The 14819-nt window shown below is 35.8% G+C and overlaps 1 protein-coding gene across 1 annotated transcript in view; it reads right to left on the bottom strand.

Moving 5' to 3' along the window:
* LOC148938414 (eukaryotic translation initiation factor 2 subunit 1-like) overlaps nt 1-14819 on the bottom strand; it is a 74636-nt gene that overhangs the window by 14440 nt on the left and 45377 nt on the right. The window contains exons 3-5 of the mRNA XM_089107810.1: nt 12369-12621; nt 6260-6557; nt 2167-2399 (exon numbers count right to left, since the gene is read on the bottom strand). Of these exons, the coding sequence (XP_088963936.1) occupies nt 2167-2399; nt 6260-6557; nt 12369-12621 (784 nt within the window). The remainder of the gene's footprint in view (nt 1-2166; nt 2400-6259; nt 6558-12368; nt 12622-14819) is intronic.

The raw sequence follows: 14819 nt of genomic DNA, 5'->3' as shown, positions 1-14819 counted from the left end.
TTCGTTGGCATATAGACTGAGAGCACTACAGTATTTTCAATTTTCACTGCAATATAAAAGTCCGCTTCTTTAAACGTCGAGGCGCGAAGCGAGGCACGGACAATGATAGCAACACCACCAGAAGGACGACCTCTTCCCGAGCTCCTAGAAGGAATGCCAAACACATTTACGTTTAGTCGTAAGAGCTGGAGTCCATCAGCCGACAGGAAATGTTCCTGCACGCATACAATGTCAAATTTGTCAGCTAGGTTTTCTAAAAGTGGTAATTTAGATAGTACTCCGCCATTTATGTTCCACGTCACTATTTTCAGAGTGCTGGAGCTAGTCATCGCTTAGATATGGCCTTTTTGGCTTCTGGACAACTGAAACTGTAGCAGGGGTGCTTATTGGAGCCACAGAGGGCGCACTTCATCTGGTTCTGGCACAGGGTGTCTTTAGAATTAGTATGGCCTCCTCTGCAATTTGAGCATCTTGCTTTATTAGAGCAGTCCTTTGCAATATGCCCACAGGCCTGACACTTATAGCAACACCTCGGGAGAAAATGAAAGTCCTCAACTGGAATTCGTTCGTAGCCTATAATAAGCGGAGATTTCACCGCGGAGGCTAGATGATGCTTGGTCACAAATTTCAGTCTGAACGATCTCGTTTTACCGATCTGAGAGACTTCAGCACAATTATTCCCAAGACCAAAAAGATCCTCCTCACTAACGCTGGTGGGTACGTGCCTGATTATGCCAAAGAACGCAGGACTGGACACTTTTGCTTTAATACTTGAGTCGGACTTAGCAATAGCCTGTACAACTGATTTCGCAGCATCTTGATCGTTCAGAACAACTTTCCAGTCGGTTTTGCGAGTCTTCAGTTCCACAATATTTCCACAATTGCTTCCACATACTTTATCGAGATAATCCTTTCGTGAAACAGGATCGTCCAGTCCTTTCGGGGGATTCTTTAGCACGACTGCATAAGTCGACACTGTTGCAATTTGCAGTGGAACAGAGGAGGCTGCCGGTTGGAACTGACTCGCGGATCTCACAAAACTGTCAAACTTAGTTCTAAGCTCATTCACTTTCCTGGTCAGTGTCGCTGAGATTTCTCCGGCGATCATAGGAACCTCGTCAGGCTCATAGATAACAAAACACGGCAAATTGACTTTGTTGTCATTGCAGTATTTCATTGCTTTTATGATATTGAATATCTGGTCAGTAGGTTTATCACGATTAGTTGGCCTAGTAGACTGGCCTGCCTCAGACCACAGTAATTTCTTTGCATTCTGTATATCATCCAACTCAAAGAACTCTGCAGCCTTGCTCATTATATCTGCACTCTGATTTCCCGCTTTATACGCTCTTACTGCGAAATTCAACACGGCATTCCGTATCAATCTCTCTTTCGCACCAGTATCATCCGGCGGCATATTTCGTACAGAACGTAATCACACAGAGTCCAAGATCAGTCCGTGGGCGGAGCCAAAAATATTAATAGCAGAAATTCACTTACAAGAGAAGTACGGGAAGCGTTGGAGGCTGCCTACCTTGTCCCCGCAATTTAAGGGGCAAGCCCAGCGGGTACCACGGCTCTTGCAGACAACTCTCTCCCCCTCTTCTGCTTACTTCTCTCCTGTCACTTTTATCGCAGCGTAATTGCCTATACTGTTTCGAAAACTATTTTTGAATTTTGGCTTATTTCGTATCGTATGTCCAATTTATATTCGTACTGCTTAGTTTGATGGCTTTTCTCCAATTGTGAAATATCTATAATCCCTGAAGGTCACTGAATTAATTAACGAACATAGAGCAGGAATATAGGTCACTGTAACTAAGCCAATTGTTATTACGAAATGATAAATTACTTCACTTGAAAAATAGACTGGTTTAATAATATCCGAGATTAGATGTGGTCACTCTGAACTCTGAAATAATATTACAATAATGTTTTTTTGTAAGATTTGTTGTGCAGGATGTAGCTTTTGATTAATAATGAGTTTTCTTATCTTAATTTTTTCTTTCATCTTGCTTTTTAACCTTCCTTACAGCATTACTACCCACGGAGGTAGTGTTTAAACACCCTACCCGAGGGCAGGGTTAAAAATACTCAATCTACCTATTCTAACTTCTTAGTTTATTTTAATCGCCAATTTCTCACCAGCTTTAAGCAAAAACTTACCAAAAATGGGGGATGCTACTAAATTGATTTTTATAGGTATTTCTTCGGTTGAGACGGACATTCCAGCTCTTAGGGCCCTCTTTACTGCATTAATTCCTTCATATCCATAACATGAGCATTCAACATAGGCTCTTATTTTCACTGCTTGTGGCGTTAACTTCTGCTTAATTTGATTCAAAAGCGTCTCCTTCGTCTTTTCATCTAGTCCGCATTCGTCTAGTAGTGATGGATCCCTACAAAAAAAATGAAATAATTAATTTCTCTTTATGGTGTACCATTTCGCAGCTCATCAAAATATTTATATTGAAATGGGCAGCATTTTCAAACTTATAGCGTCACTTAAAAATAAACATCAGAGGTCCTGTGGTGGCGCCTTAGCTTAGTAATACGGGACCCAGAATTCAAGCCCAGCTCTAGCAACAATGCAGGGCCAGCACAAGGCCCTTAGTAGTCAAGAAGCGTCGTTATTCCAATATAAACGTCAGAGGCGTTGCCAAAGGTATCAGAGGAATAATTTCGCGATGTGGATAAGGCAAATGGAGAGGTTCAATATAAGTTAGGGGGAGCACTTTGAAGATTGCAATGTTTATTTATGATACATTATTCTTTTCGATAACTGATTCTTAAACATTAGTCAGCAATTTTTATTTTACTTATAGACTATATACTTATTTTAATCATAGTATTATTTTTTAAATGTATTCTTGTCTATATATTACATTATTTATATTTATTTTATTTAATATAACACTTTATCATAGGCAGCGCGATAGCGCTGCCTGAGTAAAGAAAGATGTGGGCACAATGTATTATTATTTTTTTTCTTCTTCTTCTTATTTCTCCATACCCGGGAAACTCGTATCGAAGGAGTTGTCATAGAAACTTCGAAAAGGGCTCATTCGATTGGAAATTGGAGTGGCTAGTGCCCTTTTTAATAGTCAAAAGTGATTGGAGGGCAACTAACCCCCCTCTCACGCCCATCTTTTCCCCAAACACATCCAATCAAAATTTTTAGATAGCCATATTGTTCAACGTAGTTGAAAGTTTTGGCACTTAGCTCTATAAGGATGACAACACCTCCCCCCACAGCCCGCAGGGCAAGGGTTTTAATTTATGTCCTGGGACATATAAAATTTCTATAGAAAGCTTTGTCGTAGAAATTTCAAAAAGGGCTTATTCAGTTTGAAATTCCAAGGAATCCTGTCCTTGTTAAAAGTCAAAAGTGAATGCAAGGTAGCTAACCATCATCTCACGCCCATCTTTTCCCCAAACACATACAACCAATATTGTGATATAGCACTTTTACTCAACGTATTTGAAAAATTGGGAAATTAGGTCATTAAGGATGAAAACTCCTCCCCCCACAGCCCTCAGGGCAAGGATTGTAAGTTATGCCCTGGGGCATGTAAAGTTTTTATTGAAAGCGTTGTCGTAGAATATTCAAAAGGACCAATTCAATTGGAAATTGAAAGGCCTAGTGTCTTTTTTAATAGTTGAAAGTGATTGGAGAGCGACTAACGCTCCTCTCATGCCCACAATTTTCCCAAACACATCCAATCAAAAGTTTTAGTGATTAATTTGTTCAACGTAGGTGAAAGTTCATGAACGTTGGTAATTTAGAGTGATAACCCCATCAGAATCCACAGTGCATGAGTTTTGATTTATGTCCTGAGGATATATAAAGTTTATATAGAAAGTTGTTATAGAAATTTCTGAAAGGGCTAATTTGATTGGAAATTTAAATTGCCCTTCTTAATAGTCAAAAGTGAGCGGAGAGTAATTGACCCCCCTCTTACGCCCACTATTTCCCCAAACACATTCAATCAAAGTTTAGAGATTGCCATTTTGTTCAACGTAGTTGAAAGCTCTGAAAATTATGTATTTAAGGATGACAAACCCCCCAGAGCCCCAAGGGCAAAGGTTGCAAGTTCTACCCTGGGGGCATATAAGGTTTTTATAGATAGAGTTGTCGTAAAACTTCAAAAGGGGCTCATTCAATTGGAAATAGTCAAAAGTGATTGGAGGGTAACTAACCCCCCTCTCACGCCCACCATTCCTCCAAACACATCCAATCAAAATTTTCAGATAGCCATTTTGTTCAACGTAGTAGAAAGTTTTGTAAATTAGTTCATTGAGAATGCCCCCCCCCCCAGCACTCAGGGCAAGGGGTGTAAATTATGCCCTGGGGGCCTCTACGATTTTTATTGAAAGGTTTATAGTAGACACTTTGGAAGGGGTCATTGTAGTGGAAATTGAAAGGGTTGGTGCCATTTTTAATAGTTGAAAGGGATTGGAGAGCGACTACCGCCGCTCTCACGACCACAATACCTGAATACACATACAATCAAAATTTTGAGAAAGCCATGTTGTTTAACGCAATTCAAAATTCTGGAAATTCGGTCTTAGAGATGGACGGCCGTCGTAGCTTACTTTAATATATAGGATCTTCAATTATGTTATAGGGGCATATGAAGTGTTTATAGAACTCGTTATAGTTTCCAAAAGGGCTCATTCGATTGGAAATAGAAAGGCCTAGTACCCTTTTTAATAGTCGAAAGTGATTGGAAGGCTTGACATTTTTATAGTAAAGATCGATGTTGGTATATGTATTATTTTTTATTGTTTGTTGTTGTTTGGACAAGGGCACTTCGTACCAAAGGGGTTGTCTTGGGAACTTCAAAAAGGGCTAATTCGATTGAAAATAGAAAGGGCTGATGCCCTTTTTAATAGTCGAAAGTGATTGGAGGGCAACAAATCCCCCTTCCACTCCAACTCTCCCACGCCCCCCCTCCCCTTTTCCCATCATGTTTAAAAACTAGATTTTGGCTTAAGATTAAATCAAAATGCACTGTGATAATGCTAATTCCCAATAAGACATCTCAGCAGTATCCCAAGAACAACTGAGGGTATTATGTTCAAACTTTCGGGGCTATTTCTGCTCTTAAAATTTAACCAAATCAAAATAGCGTAAGAAATTATTTAAAAAAACTTTTTCCACAAAAAAAAGTTTTTCAAAGAAAAGTAAAGAACACCATTAAACAAAAAATGAGCAAAAATAAAATCAAATAATCTACCAAGCGTGAAACTACCACAAATCAGCATCGATATGAAAATAAAACTTAAAACGAACAGACACTACAGTAAATAACCAATTCAAACTCAACACAAGCGGAAATTAACATAACTTGGGCGTAAAACCTCGATGCCATTCCTAGACCATTACATAATTTGCATTTTACAGAAAAAAATATAAATGTTTTTACTTTTATAACTTTAATAAATCAAATAATATTAACATTTTGATTATTAAATATCAGTATATGTATATTAAACTGACAATGCACATTCATTTGTATTTTTAAATTTTTGAAATTTGGTGTAGAGGGTTTTTTAAACTTGAAATACAATGAAAATAGTTGAAAAAACAACAATTTTCCTGTTTTTTAAGCAACTTCAGTTTTTCCTCCCAGAAAAAGCTAAGTGACATCGTAATTCTGGCTTTGTAACTGGCTAAAACACCGCTATGTAAAAACAAGGCTAAAAATGATATTCTCCGAAAATGTGTCCCTATCTACTCTAGACGTACGTATAATTACTGTATGGAAGCCCATAAGCCCAAGAATAAGAAAAAAATATTCTCTGATGCTAGCATTTTTAACAGGCATTCTCCTTGTTAAATATCTACTTTATAAATATTTGAACCTTAAGAAAGGTGAAAATGGTGAAAAGTGAAGCTGAAAATAATATCTCCACAATTTCCTCACTCTCTTACTTACTTCATTCGCTATTATTTAACACTTAGAACAAAATTAGTAAAATGTAGCAGAAGCAGCTCCCCCTCCTATATACTACCATGTTTTTGGCGATTCCATCAATCACCAAGCAATTCCAAGCCAAATCATAGCCAATTGGTTACAACGCTAGACTTGAGGGTGTGCAAAAGCACAGGATACCTGACCCCAACCCTCCATTGTACTTCCTGGCTAAAGGCCTTTGAACAGAAATCAGCACGACCGGTAGGAACTGTAAAGTCCAGTGCCGTTTTCTTCACCTTTACCAAGCAATTCCCGAAAATCTGAAGAAGAAAACATACTTGACTGCTTGTTTAAAGGCTTTATACGCAGCTGATTGTCTTTTGGCCTTTTTATCAAATAACCACGCAGTTTTCTGATACAGCTCTTCAAGCTGCTCGTTTGTTTGGTAGTCCAACATAAAGGCAACATGTCTCAAAATTGAGTTTACTGCTTTGGCTTTTCTAAATTTCTCCATACATTTGTCAATGTCTTCTGCAGAAGAGCTGTCAATGTCTTCTGCAGAAGAGCTGTCAATGTCTTCTGCAGAAGAGCTGTCAATGTCTTCTGCAAGTCTTCTTTTTGACAAATCGATATAGCCTATAAATAAAACATGAAACTTAGAAATGATAAGGTGAAAAGGGACTTCAAATAATTAAACAAAAGGACCAAAATAGGCTTTCAGAACAATTTACTTTTTGTGTGATTTACTTTTTTCAGTGATCAAGTTTTATACTGAATTCACTGACCGATTCTATTTTGAATCCTTTTTTTCGATAAGATGGAACAGGAATTTCGGGAATGATAACACTAAATTATAGACGGCAGCACAGATGTAAAATAAAAATTAGATGGCACTGATTAGATACGTTTACATCATGCCAAGTGCATTTATAGTATGCATAGTCAGATTTAGTATCTAAAAAGGTGATATATTACACAAATAAAATTTGATCTTCTAATAGATTCCTTTTTGAAAATCTTCTTTGGACAAATGACATCAAATGTAGATGGCAGTAAAATGGAGAATAAAAGATGGCATTAGTTTGATACTCTTTTACTTCTCTAATAGATTTACTTTTCTAATAAATTTCTTTTGAAACTCTTCTTTTGACAAATTAGTATAGCCTATAAATGAAAGATAGTATTTAGATGGCAACACAAATGGAAAATAAAACTTAAACAGCACTGATTTGACACTTGCCGCTTTATGCCATGCTCTGATATCGCAAAATCTGTTGTTTTTTTAAACAATTATAATAATTTTTCTAGTAAATTCTCGTTTTAGACTCATTTTGACAAATCGATTTAGCCTATACATAGTTAAAGATCTAAAGATGACAGCAAGTATGAAAGATGAAACTCAAATGACATATTGTCACCCTAAAGAATCTCTGAAATGGCGTTAAAACATAATAACGAGTGAAATTAATGGTTAATTAATTAACAGACTAATTAAGGCTTATGTGCCCTGTGCTAGTTGTTAATACATTATGTTCCTGCCCTCCCATGGTTTTAATATTTCAAAGTAAGGTGACAATTTTCTATTGTTCCTCTAGCAGAGATTCACCTTTATCCATTTGCCAAGTTACATTTTTTAAATTTGCTTAGGTTAAAAAAATAAATGAAAAATGCAGCAGAAAAATACAAAGTAGATTTTTTTTCAATTTTTTAAGCAACTCTAAACCAGTCTCTAAAACAAAAGTCTAAGAATATTATAGCTCTGGCTTGTTGAAATTAATGAACCCAAAATATGAGCGACCAGTCCCTTTAGTGTGAATTACGGATGTAGGCTTGTCGCAAAATCGCAAATCGCAAAATCGCAAGTTTCACATGGAAAGCTAACATTAACACAATAAAAATGAAAAGAAAAGTGTATATACACCAAAAATATTCCAAATATTTCGGCTTCAAATTTGGAATCCTTCACCAACAGGAATAAAAGAGGAAAAAAATAGATTAAATCTTCAATGACGGAAAATTTAACGTACTGGAAAATAATATTTCGTTGGATATAGAAACAGAGCTAAAACAGAAAGATGAAAAAAACGAAAAGAAAACACATCTGACACTAATACATTATATTAAGACCATTGGAATGTTCTGATTCTAAGAATCCTAATGTAATTGACAAAAGTTAAAAGTAAGAGATTTAAATGAAAAAAATTTATGTTTTGTTGGAATTTTGTGTCAGAAGATATTTTATGACATCATAAAATAGGAATATATTTCTTGTATGGCGTTTATACGTCAGTTTAGTATAAACTTCAGAGGGGGCTCATTGGAATGGAAATAAGAAGTTCGAGTGCCCTTTTTAACAGTCGAAAGTGATTGAAGGGCAACCAGCCCCTTGCCCATCATTTCCCCAAATACATCCAATCAAAATTTTGAGACTGCCATTTGGTTCAGCGTAGTTGAGAAGCCCAGTAAATATGTCTGAAGGTTACAACCTCCTCCCACACCAATCAGGGCAAGGGTTGTAAGTTCTGCCCCGGGGAGTATAGGGTTTAACGGAAAGGGTAGTCGAATAAACTTCATAGGAGGCTCAATGGATTGAAGATCAGTAGTTGTAGTGCCCTTATTAACAGTCGAAAGGATAGTCGATTGGAGGGCAACCAGACCCCTCCCAAGCTTACTCTTTAATACAGCCGAACGAGAAGGTTCCACACCCATCATTTACCCAAACACATCCAATCAAAATTCTGAGATAACCATTTTGTTAAGCAAATTTGAAAGGCCCAGTAATTTTGTCTTTGGGGATGAGAAACCCTCCCCCACGGCCCTCAGGGCGAGAGCTAAAGCTATACTAGTTGCCCATTGTTAACATTTAAGGTTTTTCTGTAAAGGGTGGTCATAAAAACTTCGGAGAAGGCTCATTCAGTGAAAAAATTGAAAATTCTAGCTCTCTATTCAAAAGTCTAGTGATCGGATGGCAACTCGCCCCCCTCCCCGCCCTTTTTTCCCAAATGCTTCCAACCAAAATTTTGAGCTAGCCATATATGAGTATAAAACTCGGATGTGGCTCATTCAATTGAAAATAAAAAGCCCTAGCGTCCTGTTTAAGTCAAAAGTGTTAGAAGGGCAACTAGCCCCCTCCCGTCTTCTGTCCCCAAATGCCTCCAGAATCAATTACGATATAGCCATTTTGTTCAAAATGGTCGAACATCATACAACAAGGCCTTCGGAGTTAAAACAATCCCTAAGGACCTGTGGGCAAGGGTTATAAGTTGTGCCCCAAAGGCATAAAAAACTTTTATAGAAGGTGAGGTTGCATAAACTTTAGAGGAGGCTCATTTAATTGGAAAATGAAAGTTCTAGCTCTCTTTTAAGAGTCAAAAGTGGTAGAGGACAACTACTCTGCCCCCCCCCTCCTCGAGGCCCTCTTTTGCCCAAACGTATCTGATCAAAATTGTGAGATAGCCCTTTTGTTAAAAATAGTCTCAAGAACGTATAATAAAGACTCTAGGGTTGACAAAATCCACTAGAGCCGGGGCAAGGGTTGTAAGTTACGCCCTGGAGGCATACAAGGTTTTTATGGAACGGGTGGTCGTTTGAACTTTGGATAGGGCTCATTTGATTGGAAATTGGAAGTTGTAGTGCTCTTTTTAAGAGTCAAAAGTGAATTGAGGGCAACCAGCACCCCCCCCCCCCCCAAGCCCATCAATTTACAAAACAAACATCCAATCAAAATTTTCAGATATCTAATTTCTTCAGCATTGTTAAAAGATCCAGGAATTATGCATTTGGGGATGTCAACCCCCTCTCAGCTCCCAGGGCAAAGGCTGTAAGTTAGGCAATTTGTTCCCTGTTTACATATAGTATTTATTGAGAAAGGTATACATGGTTGACCTTTAATTTCGAAAAGGACAAAGGGCATTCAGCTGAGGCTTTCAGAGAAATATTATTGAAACTTCTAAAGGAGTTTATTCGATTAAAAATTAAAAGTTCTAGTGCCAGTTTTAGGAGTAAAAAGAGATTGGAGGGCAAGCAGCCGTCATCCCAAGCCCATTCATTTTCCAAACACATCCAGTCAAAATTTTGATACAGCCATTTTGTTCTACATAGTAGAACGGTTCAGGAACTATGCCTCTAGGGATATTGGGTATGTCAACCCCCATAATTATGCAATTTGCCCATTATGCTTTAAAACTAAATGAAAAGACACTGCGTGTATGGTTACCAATAAGAAAACTCCGCAATATATCGAGAGCGACTCGGGGTATTAAGTTGAAACTTTCGAGGCTACTACTATTACTACTTCTGCTCTTACTATTTAAATAGATCTAAAGAGTGTAAGAGTATCCAGGTTGTCAAAGAGCATAGATAGAATTTTTCGGGAATGACACTAGGTTTCATTTTCCTGGTCAACTTGAGGAGGTAAACAAATTAATTGAACAATACTATTTTTGTCAGGGTTAAAATTGTTGAAAAAGTTTCTCCGAAATACAAATATTAAGTGAAACTATAGATTCTTATAGAAAAAAAAGAAATAAAATATTATTTGTTTTTCCATGAAAAAGACTATGTTAATAAAAAAAAAGAACAGAAATTAATTTAAAAACTTTTTCCACAAAACAAGTTTTTCAAAGAAAAGTAAAGAGCTCCATTGAGCCAAATATGAGCAAAAATAAAGTAATAAAGTCTTATGGGGGTTGTTAGCCCTACTTATGTTAATTTTTGCTCGTTTTCAGCTAGACTCAGTCATTTATTGCAATTTCTGTTCGTCTTGAGCTTCATTTATTCATTGATGGTTAATTTGCTGTAGTTTTACCCTTGGAAGATTATTTGACTTTATTTCTGCTCATTTTCGGCTTAATGAAGCTCTTTACTTTTCTCTGAAAACCTGTTTTGGGGAAAAAGCGTTTTAAATTAATTTTAAAAACAAACCCATGTGCTTTAGTGAAAACTGAATTTCGGATCACAGCCCCAAATTATGGATTAAACGGTAGTTTCCCATACCTTTTGTGTTATTTTCTAGATGTTTAGAACTATTAAAAAATAGCAGTTATCTTGGTGCTATAATATGTGCATGTCATTTCATGTGATTGTTGTGATTTCAGTGTCTTTAGATCTGTTGTTTTAACTCCCGCGCAAGTCAATGTTTCTAAATTTTGGCTTTTGTTTTAGTGTTCCCAGTACGAGTTGCCAACACGAGAATTTTCGATCTGAATATTTGGCTCCTTGGAGCCTTTACAAACGGAAAAACTTATTGAAAATCCCTGTATATCCTTTTTTCTTTGTTTTTGCTGTTTAGTTAACTCATTTGCAATAAGGCTGTACCCCCTACTCCAAACAATACTTTTAGGAGCTGTAACTTTGATTTGATCAATTATTTCGTTTTATTTCTATGACCAATAGACAAAAAAACTTGAAATTACATATACTTAAAAAAAAGAATAAAGAGATAATAATAGACCTTATTTTTTGTCTTTACTTACCCTAACAACAACTATTGGTTCTTTTTTGTCCTTAATTACAAAGTTGTGGATTCAACCCCCATATTTGATGTTTTACCCCTCAGAAAATGATTCAAGTATTTTTGGAGTAAACCAAATATATTATTTTATGCTCACATATGGATATGGTTGTAATTTCTTTTTGTATATGAATATTCCCACAGTTATAGTTTTGATAGGCCTATCCTGATTAGTTTTAATTTTAGGGAATTGAGCTGAAACTTTCAGGAATATTTTCCCGACGCAAATTTGAATTTAATGTTATGGGGGGGGGACAACTTTTCTTCAGTCCTCCCACAAGAGCATTCACTACGTATTTCTCTTTTATACATGCTATCCAACAGGCTTTGCTACTAGTTGGTGGATGATAGAAACAGAAAATTTACATATGACTCAATTTTTTTATTAAAATACCAAAAAGCGCATTTTTCAATGAAAATAACAAAAAGTCAGGTATTTCTCAAAATCCAGGAAGGAAAGAGGAAATCTACGGGGAGAACATAGGCCAACATTTTTGTATTTTTCAAAATATACGGAGAAGAAACTTGCTTAGTTTTCTCAGTCAGTACCTAAAAAGGAGCATTTTTCAATGAAAATATCCCCCCCCCCCATGAAAAAAGTATTTTTCAGAATCTATGCGGGGGGGGGGGGAATATAGGGGGAGGAGTTCATATAGAAGATACTTAGATTTAAATTTCAGGAAAATTTCAAAGCAAATCTGAATTTAGTGGGGGGGGGGCAATTTTTTCTCTATCTTTTATGCATGTTGTCCAACAGGTAATCAATTAATGATTAATTAAAGTGAAGAAATAAAAAGAGATAAATATATATTCAAGATAAAGAAAAAATAAAGACAAAGAAAAAATAAAGACAAAAAAAAAACAAATAAGATAATAGTATAAATAGGACAATAGATAAGATAAAATTAAGATAAAACAGAAAAAACAACTGTTACCTTTGTCTTTATCTACCCTAATAACAACCACTGGTTCTGTTTTCCCAATCCTAATCAATTTGTTAATATTGGTAAAATTTGTTAAAATTTGCCCCGACAATTCTGTTAATACAATCATTCCTTCTATATCATCATATTCTAATAGGTTTACATAGGCACCCATATCAGCTATTGACCTGACTTTTACCATCACTACATCCTCTGTCTCGGGGAATTTCTCTGCATAATATCGACATGATAAAGGCATCTTTACCTACAAAGAAACGAAAATCAAGCTTCATCATAGAAGACAAATGACTCAAGTGAAAAAAACAGACAAGTATGATAGATGGGAATAGAATAGATGGTAAGTATGAATGGAATAGAATATATGTGAAGTATGAATAGAATAGATGGGAAGTATGAATAGAATATATGGGAAGTATGAATAGAATAGATGGGAAGTATGAATAGAATAGATGGAATAGAATAGATGGGAAGTATGAATAGAATAGATGGAATAGAATAGATGGGAAGTATGAATAGAATAGAATAGATGGGAAGTATGTGTATGTATCACACATGAATAAAACGGAAAAAGATATTTACCATATACTACAAAATAAAACTCTGACATTATACACAAAGACAAAAAAAAAACAAAGGTACTTGTAAATTAAACAAAACACACTCAAGAATTATGCTTACGTTAGATCTGAGAAAAACCAGTTTCTAGCCAGAAAGACAAGTGATAGAATAGATGGGAAATATGTAATTTCGGCTATAATATTTGCACATTAGGGGGGGGGGTAAGTATTTAGACGGCATGAAGCGAGAAAACAATTCTTACTTCATAATATGCAAAATAATTGTAGCTAGCACATTTTGCATGAAGACCCACTATGCTTTACCCCTCCCCCCAAATGTGCAAATAAATAATCCAAATTATATATTCCCCATCTATTCTGTCACTTGTCTTTGTGGCTATGAAGCCGGTTTTCTCAGATCTAACTTATGTGTAATTCTTGAGTGCGTTTTGTTTAATTAACAAGTACCAAAACGAAAGAAATACATATAAGACACTAATAAACTACATTAAAGGACCATTGAGACCTGTTCTGATCGTAATTATTAGGTTATTAATTAAGTATTATTAATTATTTTTAATAAATATTAAAAATTAAGTATGGTTATTAATATATATATATATTAATAACCTATTATATATTAATATATATATAAATATGGTTATTAAGTAACTCTTAATAATTATTATTATTAAGAATTATTAATTATTATGGTTATTAATTAAGTAATTATTAATAACTAGGTTATTCATCCTAATTATTTGACTATTAGGCTATTAATCCTAATTATTGACCTAGATTGCACATAAGATTTCTAAATGAAAAGATAGTTATATTTTATTAGAATTCTATGCCAGAAGACACCTCATGGTGTTAAAAGGTATCATTTCTGTATGGCGTTTATTTGTCTGTTTAAGTTGTTTCTTAATTGCTTAATCTTGGAACTTTTCTCCTTTTTTCTGTTTGTAAAGGCTTCAAGATGGAATATAAAAAAAAGTAAATTTCATTCCTTTATGAAGCTAACAATTCTTTTAAGTGTAATATTGTCATTTAAAAATAGCTCCCCATCGGAATATATTACTCCAGATTTTTATTCCAGCTTCAGGAATGTATCTTCAAGTACACATGCTCTTATTTTAGCAAGCATATTTTCAAAAATAAGATAATAATTTGTTTATCATAGGCAGCGAAATCGCGCTGCTTTAGTAAAGAACGATATTACTACTAACAACTCCCCACAGCACTATGCCGCTTAAAGCCAACATAGTCAACGAAGCTCAGCTTCAATCCTAATCTATTTAAAACCACTCTTTTTATTCCATCCCATGAGGTATCCATTTCCTTCATAAATTTCTTTAGGACGGCCTCCCACGCCAGACGAGGACGACCTGCTTTCCGTTTAGCCCTAGACGGTTGGCCGAAAAGAACAATCTTCAGCAATCTGTCATCCTTTATCCGTACAACGTGCCCTAGCCACCTCAACCATTCTTTCATTATAGCCCTAGAGAGCGGTATTGAACCACATTTTTCATACAGCCTATTGTTTGAAATACGGTCAGTCAGCCGGGTACCCAGAACAATCCTTAGGTAATTTCTCTGGAAAACATCTAGCAAATCTTCATCCGCTTTTGGGAGCGCCCATACTTCAGAACCATATTTGACCACTGTCATCACTGTAGCGTCTAATATTCTAATCTTGGTTTGCAGACTTATCTTCCTATTCTTCCAAAAAAAAATTAATTGTGAAAAAACACCCTGAACCTTGGCTATTCTACTTTTAACATCTTCACTGCTCCCACCATCTTTACTAATAATGCTACCAAGGTAAGTGAGGCTGCCCATCTGATCAATGTTTTCATTACCCAACGTCACCTTTTCATCTTCA

Source organism: Artemia sp. Qi Xiang Cuo, unplaced genomic scaffold (assembly GCF_049724085.1).
Source record: "Artemia sp. Qi Xiang Cuo unplaced genomic scaffold, ASM4972408v1 HiC_scaffold_3320, whole genome shotgun sequence".
Classification (NCBI taxonomy): domain Eukaryota; kingdom Metazoa; phylum Arthropoda; class Branchiopoda; order Anostraca; family Artemiidae; genus Artemia; species Artemia sp. Qi Xiang Cuo.
This window is presented reverse-complemented; position numbering and strand designations above follow the sequence as displayed.